The following is a 9,919-nucleotide window of genomic DNA, read 5'->3' as shown; positions in this document are numbered from 1 at the left end:
GGGCCGCCGTGGGAAATCGCAGCCACGGGCTGGGCACGTGGCTGGGCTGCTGCCCCGGGGGCGCGCCGCTGTCCGCCAGTGACGGGGTCCCCGCGGGGCTGGCTCCGGATGAGCGCAGCCTGTGGGTGTCGCGCGTGGCGCAGATTGCCGTGCTCTGCGTGTTGTCGCTCACCGTGGTCTTCGGCGTTTTCTTCCTGGGCTGCAACCTGCTCATCAAGTCGGAGAGCATGATTAACTTTCTGATGCAGGAGCGCCGGCCTTCCAAGGACGTGGGCGCTGCCATCCTGGGGCTGTACTGAGCGCCGCCTCGGCCCGCCCTCGGCAGCTTGGCTGGAAGAAGACGGAGAAGGGAGCCCAGGACCCTGGTTCCCCCTCCCCGGGCTCTGCCGCCGCCTCTCGGCGGGCAGCGCGAGGGGCAGCGACGTGCCTCCGGGCGCCCGGGCCCGGGCCACTGCGGGACCTTAGGCGGCGGCGCGGGAAGGGACTTCCACACCCGACTCGGTCCTGCGTGCGGTCCAGCGTTGCGGGGTGGGAGGGTAGAGGATGGGGGTTCTTAACTGTTACTTTGAAAGGAAGTTCTGGGCAGGGTGGGAGAGGTTGTGGGATGCACTTGGGGCTGAGGTCACTGGCGTGGGAACTTTGTGTGTACGTAGGTGGGGTGGAGTGGGGGCGAGTTCCGAGCAGCGTGCGGGTGGGCGCCGCTGTTGACGAATCCGAGTCACTGAGCTTGTTGGCTTGATTTCGCATTTGAGAAGAAATCTTGCAATAAAGCTACAGCCGTCGGGCTTCCCGCGGCTTCCGCCCGCACTCCTGTGGGATGTGTGTGTATGTTGGGGGTGCGGGTGGGCGGGGGTGGGCGGTGTGTAGCCTACTATCAAGTACTTTAGGCAGGTCACAGGACGCCAGGCCTCAGGACTGGGCAGCTGTCGGGGCTGGTCGCGGGCTCCTGAGACCCACTCGGAGGCTGCAGCCGGGGAGGAAAAAAGGTCCTGTTTTCTACGCGGACAGCCAGGGAGGCAGGTCCTGCAGGCTGGCGGGATAGCTGGTGAGATCAATTAAATCCCTGGAAAATTTGAATCTATTCCGTGAGATGGAAAAAAAAAAAATCAGTTACTTGAGTCCAAAACGGAGAAAATAGCAAAAATAATACATCAGGACAGTGGGCAAATAAAATTCAATTAATGTGTGGGCAATGGTCTAGATCGAGGGAAATTTTAATTATAGGGCCCAAAGCCCCATGTAAGGGCTTGCTTGACGCTACCCTTATAGAGGGTAGGTGAGCAGATTCTGAAGATGTGCCCTTGCAGCATGGGGAGGAGAGTTTGGGTGGGTGGAATGTATGCTTGGGAGAGGGCTTTGTGGTTTGAAGGACCCAGGATGTTTAAAATGGAGCAAATGACCTCCAATGTAGCTGTGTTCAGGGAATTTGGAACCTCCCATTATGAGATGCCCCTTGCTGCCCAGAATCCTGGCACCTCTTACAGGTGCAGAATTTCCTTAAAGCCGTGTTAAGCAGTTAGAACCTTGGCACTCACAGCCAAGGGGGACTGTGAGTGGCTCTGCTGTCTGCAAGTGTCTGGTCTGGGGAAGAACTGAAACTGGGGGGTGGGGGACAGGAGGAGAGAAAGCTGGTCTTTGTAGCTTGTGTATATCCCCCTTAGCCCTAGTGCCAACCCCACTCAGGCACCCTGGTGCTTGGAAGATTTGGGGGGAGGGCTCTAGTGGATTTCTCCCCCTCTTTTTTGCCGTGGGTGGAAGTGAAGGTGAATGAGAAGGAAGGTGGCTGAAGCCTTACTTGGCTTTGGGAAGAGAAGTATACTTCTCTTGTATGAGCGCCATCTCATGTCTCCAACACTAGTTCCCTACGAGGTTTGCGGGGGGGTGCACAGCATCTCAACAAAAGCATAGATGGTCACTGACTATGTTTTTGTTTTTTGTGGTACGTGGGCCTCTCACTGTTGTGGCCTCTCCCGTTGTGGAGCACAGGCTCCAGACGCGCAGGCTCAGAGGCCATGGCTCACGGGCCCAGCCACTCCGCGGCCTGTGGGATCTTCCCGGACCGGGGCACGAACCCGTGTCCCCTGCATCGGCAGGCGGACTCTCAACCACTGCGCCACCAGGGAAGCCCACGATGGTCACTGATTATGAAGGATTCAGAATCGTCCTGGCTCCTGAGCCCTCCTGTGTAACCAGGGTCGTCATCATTAGGGACTTCCCTGGTGATCCAGTGGTTAAGACTCCGTGCTGCCAATGCAGGGGGGGCCCGGGTTCCATCCCTGGTCAGGGAACTAGATCCCACATGCATGCCGCAACTAAAAGAGCCCGCGTGCGGCAACTAAGACCCGGTGGAACCACATAAATTAATAAATAAATATTAAAAAAAAAAGAATCATCATCATTAGGACGTGTCATCTTCCCACCCACACCCACCCCACCACCCCAACCTCAGAGCTGCGAGAGTTCATCCAGTTAGGCCAGTCCAGTAAAGGACAGGGGCCAGAAACTACTTGCAGAGTTAAACCCACAATGTGAAGAATGCTCTGTTGATGGTTTGGGTAAGTAGCCCAGCTTGATCTGGTGAGAGCAGCCTTGAACAACTGGGGCAACCTGGGGATCTGGCTCTGCGTAGCACAGCTGTCTGGAGCCCGGCTGACCCGATGGCCTGAAGAATGGGGGTCAGAGAGCCGCAGGTGTTCACGTAAAACCCAAATGACAGGAAAAATGGGAGTTTTGGCAGGGACACAGCTTAGACACTGTTTTCTGGCTGACCAAGTTGGAGCGAACACTACGAGAACTTCCCTCTGATAAAATGGATCTGCAACTGGGGCAAGAGAAGGGGATTCAAGAGTTAAGTTTCCTGAATTTGCTGAAAAAGGAAAAGCCTTAATGGGGAAGCTCTGCAGGATTTTCTCACTGTAAAGAAGAAAAAGGACAATGAAGACATGTACTAACATGTGTCTGTGCACCCCATCCCACGACTGGCACACCCATGTGGACAAGTATGCACACACAGGCAGGCGCACACAAAGCCAGGCTCAAGCCCCAGACGGGAAACTAGCAAGTGCGAGTGGGGTCCAGGGAAGGGTGGAGGGTGACATCTCTTCTGCAGTCCGTCTTAGTTCTTTCGAAGCCCTGATGTCCTGCAATGTGTTTACAGAGCTCTCTTATATAAACCTCAGGGGTGGGCACACTTAGTTACCAAAGAGCGAGCGCACGAAGCATAGTGCTTCAGGGGAAAGGCAGGACTAGATCAGAATCCTGAACCTGGGGCATCGGGCACTGGACCAAGAAAGAGCCTGGTTCTCCAATGCCCTCTCCTCACCCCCTACCCCTGTGCAGGGAGAGATCTTCCAACAAGGGCTGCCCAAGATTCAGGGGCCAAATCTCTGGAGGTCCTGGGTTCAGAAGAGAAGTCCTAGACGCTGGTCTTTGAAATCCTAGCCATCCTGCTTCCTGGCTCTGTGACTCTGGGGAAGTAACTCAATCTCTCTGAGCCTTAGTTTCCTCATCTATAGAATGGACGCCATAGTACCCATAGCTCCCATGAGACGATGAGTATAAAGTAGCTGACATAGTGCCTGGCATGTGATAAACAGCCAATAAAGATAATGATTATGATTATTTTTGTTTAGGGTGTGAACTCTTCCCCAGCAAGATATATTTGGTTCTCTGAAAAGGGATCTTGGACAGAAAAATAGTAACTCGTATTTGCAAAGCATTTTGTAGGTTTCAAAGCACTCTCCTAATCAGGACAAAAATAACGTACCTCGTGTCTAATGAGCGGAGCACTGAGCCCCCACCTCGCTGAGGAAGGTTTCATTACTGCTCCCATTTTACAGGTGAGGTAACTGAGGCTCTAAGAGGTTGTCTGAGGTCACCCAGCCAGGAAGGGGCAGAGCTAGGATTCAGCCCTGCCTGTGACCGCAGCCTTCCCTCCACATGCTCTTGTTTGCTGTCCACAACAGCTCGGTGAGTAAGAGCACACACTCTCCCATGAGCCTGTTTACAGGAGAGGAAACTAAGTTTCCATTTAATGGACTTGCCCCTGTTCATCCTTTCAGTGAGTGTCTACTGGGAATCTCCTGTGGGCCAGGTACCGTGCAGGCACTGGGGTGAGCAAGGCGATAGCAGAACTGGAGTCTAGCCCGGCCTGCAGCCCCGGGTACTTGCACTGCTCCTCAGGACCACTAGCCCTCGGGTACTGAGGGTCTCAGGGACTAGGTCAAACCCTCTGCTTCCCTTCCTGAGTCAGGGATGGAATATCTGGGGTCAGTTGTGCCCTCACTAGCAAGAGGTCCTCTGGAATGGGGGACACTAGGAAGGGCTTACATCACAACATCCACTTACTTTCCCACTTGTTTGTCTGAATCCAGTTCACACAGAGCCATGCTGGTCTGGCTTCTGGGAGTCGCTCTGCCCGAACTCTCCCCAGACCCCAACTCAGCAGCAGACCAAGAGCACCCTGGAGTGTTAGGGGAGGTTTAGAAGGGACAGTGAAGCCTGACAAGTGGTGGGCACAGACAAAAAATGGCCACATCCAGCATTCCAATGTTGGGGGAAGGGGGTGTGCGTGGGATGGTGGGGGGTGGGTATGTGTGTGTCACACATTCTTTTTTTTTTTTGGCGGTACGTGGGCCTCTCACTGTTGTGGCCTCTCACAGGCTCCGGACGCGCAGGCTCAGCGGCCATGGCTCACAGGCCCAACCGCTCCGCGGCATGTGGGATCCTCCTGGACTGGGGCACGAACCCGTGTCCCCTGCATCGGCAGGCGGACTCTCAACCACTGCGCCACCAGGGAAGCCCTGGGTCACACATTTTATACCAAGGAATTTGGTGGGATCTCTGAGTAGCATTCCTTGAGTGCCACCCACGATCCTCTCTTGCCAATCAAGATCTTACCAGGTACATAGGATGTCCAGATCCCCGAACCCAGCGCAGGGCAGGCCAAACCAGGCAAGTGTCCAGGTCTCTGAGATGGCAGCTGGGGCGGGGGTGTGGGGTCTCTACCCTGAGGCAGCATCTGCTTACCCCTGCAGCTCTATGGCGTGACAGAGCTCCGTCACTACACTACCCTCGAGGACCAGAACTGTCTTCTCTGTGTGTGTATTTTCTGTGGTGCCGAGCACGATGCTTTATCCTGTTTAGGAACATCACAAAACTTGGTTGAATTGAAGACACAGCCTCTGCTTTCAAGGGGCGTCATGCATCATAGGGATCAAAGACATGTAATGAAATAAACAAAACACAAGGAGGGTAAGTGTTCACTTCAGTCAGATGCAAATAAAATTCCATGGTAATGACTCCCTTTTTAGGTGCTAATATTGCCATTTAGAGAAGATCTTCCACATGCCAGGAATGGTGTGAAGCACTTTTCGTATTTTATCTCATAATCCTTTCTATTTTGTTCATAACCCAGATCTAATAATTCCTGCAAGGCAGAGACTGTTCTCATCTCCACTGAAGAGAACAAGGCTCAGACTGTTAGGTCATTCCTCTGAAACCACAGTTAAGAATCAATGGAACCAGAGTCCACATTCAAGTCTACCTGAGTTCAAAAGATATTTGGAAAGTGAAGAGCTGGCACATTTTATGATTTTGATTGAAATTTTGAAATTACACCATGCCTTGACTTTTCTGTTTCATTGTTCAGGATGTGGGGATATTTTGGGGAGCACTTCTCACTTTTCTTTGTTGCAGAATGTGATGGTGACCCCTTAGTCATGAAATAGTACCACTACTGATGATGAAGATGTTGGTGATGATGCAGAGAAATTAACGACTCACCACCATCATTAAACAGACTATAAGTTGACAAGAAAAGTTACCCAAAACACTAGAAGTAGAGAGGGAAAGAGAGGGTTATGTCGAGATGGTTGACTATATACTCACTCCATCCAGCCCTGAGTCATTATAAACACTGGGACAGATATTAAAGAAAATCTATAGCATTGCAGGAAAACATAAGGGGTGCCCTCAGTGGACTAGAAACCATGAAGATACCCTGGAAAATAGGTGTCAGATTAGGTCAGGTCGGAAGGGGTACTCACAGCTCACAGATCAGGAAAGCAAGGTCTGCCACAAAAGGTGGGAACTGTTCCAGGGTGCGCCAAACTGGGGTGCATGGGCAAGGGAAGCAGGTGGAGTCACTCCCAGGGTACTGCAGAGGTTGTAGTCAGAAGAATCAGCTTCCTCTCTCCTTGTCCCAGCACTTCTTGCCATCAGAAGCAACTCTGAGGCTTTGTCATGAGCAGGGCACGAGGGATGATACAGAAAAGGAGAAATTATTTATGGACATGGTGAGCTTAAGATATACTGATCTGTAAAGATTAGAAGAGGTTTACAATGGCAGTCAGAGGGCATACCTGGCCCAAAGACTGCTCTGGGTCCTTGATGCCATGGGCCCTGTCTCCCCTGGAACCTGCCTGTTGTGCTCCGGACTGCAGACTTAGATAATGAGATGCTCCACTTCTAAAAATGTGGCTTTACATTAACTTTCCTGCAATGTACGTATCGGCAGTCACATGTGTACTTACCAAAAGGGTGAAAAACTCCAATGAATTGCCATGGAGATGAAACCTGGAATGAGGTTGCCATGGAAACAAAACTGTTTCTAAAATGCCACATCACCTTGGGGAAGTAGGAAGCTCCTGTCAAAGACTTGAAGCTAGGTCTTCCCTGGTGGCACAGTGGTTGACAGTCCACCTGCCGATGCAGGGGACACGGGTTCGTGCCCCGGTCTGGGAAGATCCCACATGCCACGGAGCGGCTAGGCCCGTGAGCCATGGCCGCTGAGCCTGCGCGTCCGGAGCCTGTGCTCCGCAACGGGAGAGGCCACAACAGTGAGAGGCCTGCGTACTGCAAAAAAAAAAAAAAAAAAAAACACTTAAAGTTAGGGCAGGGCCGGGTGCTCTTTCATTTTCTTTTTACTTCTTTTTTTCTTTTCTTTTCTTGCCATCCCCAAAGGCAAGGGATTTAAATTTTGAAGACTTTGATTCAAGCTCTGGCTGTGCCATTAATAAGTCATGGGAATCAGGTATCTGAGGGCCCTGAAGAGGTGTGAGGAAGAGGGCTGCTGGCCCTCCTCTCTGGCTCTGTATTGACCTGCCGTGTGACCTTGGACAAGTCATTCTATCTGTTCCTGGGTTTCCTCCCATACAAAGCAAGGAGCTGGACTAGGTGGTCTCTAAGATCATTCCAGTACTTTTCTCTCTCCCATGACACTCTGCCTCGAGGGGCAACCAGCCTCTCAAGTAAATGAGGCCAGCGGAGCTGTCTGTGGTGCTGAACATCTGTCTGTTGAGCTCCTGGGCCACATCCTTTTCTCAATAGATCATGGCTATTCTCAGCACTCCCAGAGACTGGCGGACTCAGGCCGCCTCCATCAGGAGTCCAGGGACCTGCTTGCAGCTGGAGAGGAGACTCCAGAGGGTCTTGGAGTTCAGAGAGCACTGGAGGAGGAATCTAGAGGTGTGCTCCCAGCCTGACTCTGACATTTGCTGTCAATGGGTTTTTGATGAAGCCACACTTTCCCTGTGGACCTTTGTTTTCTCATCAATGAGACTAAGATGGGGACTAAGATGACCCCTAACACCCGATGGGCCAGAATAGTCCTGGGAAGCTTGCCTGGGCTACAGGGGACAGGAGAGCCCATACATATTCAGCCAATCCCCACCTGTCCCAAGGCTCAGGCTTCTCTAGTAGGACTGACGATGATGAACAAAGCACACTCCCTTGTTAGGAACATATGTTCTTTTGTCTGGAAGAAAAGACAGGCTGTGAGCAGATGTAGCATTTACATTTTCTCAAGTGACAACTGAACACTGAGGATGATTAGTGCTTGTCATGAAATGTGTCAAAACTATAATAAAATCTCCAACTTATATCATCCACCTACTTATCTGATTATCTTTCCAGAATCTGCTTCACTCCTCAGTATCACAGGATGAAAAAGACAAAGAAAGGAAAGCTCAAAGGGAGTTCACACTAGGAGGGACACAGACACCACAATTCGCTCTGAAACATGTTTTTCACCCTTCAACTCCCCCATTTGTTGACATAATGGGATGTTTGGGAGTGTGGAGTCCATAATCAAGAAGGGCCCCTTGGGCTTCCCTGGTGGCGCAGTGGTTGGGAGTCCGCCTGCCGATGCAGGGGACACGGGTTCGTGCCCCGGTCCGGGAAGATCCCACATGCCGCGGAGCGGCTGGGCCCGTGAGCCGTGGCCGCTGGGCCTGTGCGTCCGGAGCCTGTGCTCCGCAAGGGGAGAGGCCACAACAGTGAGAGGCCTGTGTACCACAAAAAAAAAAAAAGGGTCCTTAATTCAAGTCCTGCTTCTGTTCCTTATCAGCTATAAGACATGCTTTCCAAGCTTCAGTTTCTTCGTTTGTAAAATGGGGGTTAATGACACATACCTCTTTTTTTAAATTTTTTTATTTTTTGTGGTACGCGGGCCTCTCACTGTTGTGGCCTCTCCCGTTGCAGAGCACAGGCTCCGGACGCGCAGGCCCAGCGGCCATGGCTCACAGGCCCAGCCGCTCCGCGGCATGTGGGATCTTCCCGGACCGGGGCACGAACCCGTGTCCCCTGCATCGGCAGGCGGACTCTCAACCACTGCGCCACCAGGGAAGCCCTCTTGTCTAGTATTTTATTTCCACCTTTCTTTTTTAAACTCTCCCCAAAGTAGTCGTTATAAATCTTTTTATTTTTAAAATTACATACAGTGAAATTCACTTATTTCTGGTGTATGGTACTAGGTGTTTTGACAAATGCTTCGAGTTGTGTAATCACCAACACAGTCAAGATACAGAACAGTTCTACCAGACAAACACAGTTCCTCATGCTGCCACTTTGTAGTCAAATCCTCCCTCCTTCCTTTAACCCCTGACAATCACTGACTTGTTCTCTGTCCTTATGGTTTTTCTTTTCCAGAATGTCAGATCAATGGAACCATGAGATAAATAGCCTTTCCAGTTTGGCTTCTTACACTTAGCTTAAAGCATCCACATTGCTGCGCGTACCAATAGTCCGTTCTTTTTTATCGTCGAGTAGTATTCCATCATATGAATGCATCACAGATTTTTTAAATTAATTTTTGATTTTTATCTATCTCCAGCTGAAGGACATTTGGGTTGTATCAGTTTTTGGTGATTATGAAAAATCCATCACAATCATGTACAGTTTCGTATGCATGTGTACAAAAATTTTTCATTTCTCTTGGGTAAATACCTAGAAGGGGGATTGTTGCGTCATATAGAAAGTATATACTTAACTCTACAAGAAACTGCCCAAGTGTCTTCCACAGTGGACGTCACACTTTGCATTCCCATCAGCAATGTGCAAATGTTTTAGTTGCTCTGCATCCTCACCAGCACTCGGTAATGTCAGGGTTATTATAATTTTTGTATTTTATTTGTACATGTGTCTTTCTAGTATGTGTGTAGCAATATCTCACTGAGTTAAATTTCTATTTCCTAATGAATGGTGGTGTTGAAAATCTTTTCATGGGCTCATCTGTCATCTGCATGTCTTCTTGAGTGAAGCGTCTTTTGCTCAGTTTTAAAGTTGGGTTGTTAGTTTCTGATTGTTGACTTCTGTATAGTTTGGATACAGTCTTTTGGCCGATTGTGATTTGTGAATATTTTTTCCCAGCCTATGCCTTGTCTTTTCATTCTCTTAACAGAGTCTCTCACAGAGTTCCATACCTCCCCCAACCACTGCCACCCCCACCACCGCTACTGTGTCCCCAGTACCTAGCTAGCACCTGCATGGCAGGGATGCCACAGGTGTCTGTTGAGTGGATGATATAATAGTGAATGAAGAGGTGACTCACTCTGGTCTGGGCTTTGCATCACTCAGGTCTATTGCCTTCTTGCGCTGGTTCTCTGCTCTCCAAGTGGCTTTCTGATCTTTATTTTGGCTT

At 50.6% G+C, this 9,919-nt stretch overlaps 2 protein-coding genes across 2 annotated transcripts in view; one reads left to right on the top strand and one right to left on the bottom strand.

Moving 5' to 3' along the window:
- RPRML (reprimo like) overlaps positions 1 to 747 on the top strand; it is a 1,907-nt gene extending 1,160 nt beyond the window's left edge. Inside the window, exon 3 of the mRNA XM_024760771.1 lies at positions 1 to 747. Within this exon, the coding sequence (XP_024616539.1) occupies positions 1 to 299 (299 nt within the window). The 3' untranslated portion in view covers positions 300 to 747.
- A 6,083-nt stretch (positions 748 to 6,830) lies between these two features.
- Positions 6,831 to 9,919, bottom strand: part of GOSR2 (golgi SNAP receptor complex member 2) — a 37,185-nt gene continuing 34,096 nt past the window's right edge. The window contains exons 8-9 of the transcript XR_003005414.1: positions 7,673 to 7,756; positions 6,831 to 6,855 (exon numbers count right to left, since the gene is read on the bottom strand). The gene's annotated coding sequence lies outside the window, so the exon portion shown is untranslated. The remainder of the gene's footprint in view (positions 6,856 to 7,672; positions 7,757 to 9,919) is intronic.

This window comes from Neophocaena asiaeorientalis, unplaced genomic scaffold (assembly GCF_003031525.2).
Source record: "Neophocaena asiaeorientalis asiaeorientalis breed wild unplaced genomic scaffold, Neophocaena_asiaeorientalis_V1.1 scaffold30, whole genome shotgun sequence".
In the NCBI taxonomy this organism is placed as follows: domain Eukaryota; kingdom Metazoa; phylum Chordata; class Mammalia; order Artiodactyla; family Phocoenidae; genus Neophocaena; species Neophocaena asiaeorientalis.
Note: the sequence above shows the minus strand (reverse complement) of the source record. Positions and strands in the feature narration are given on the sequence as shown.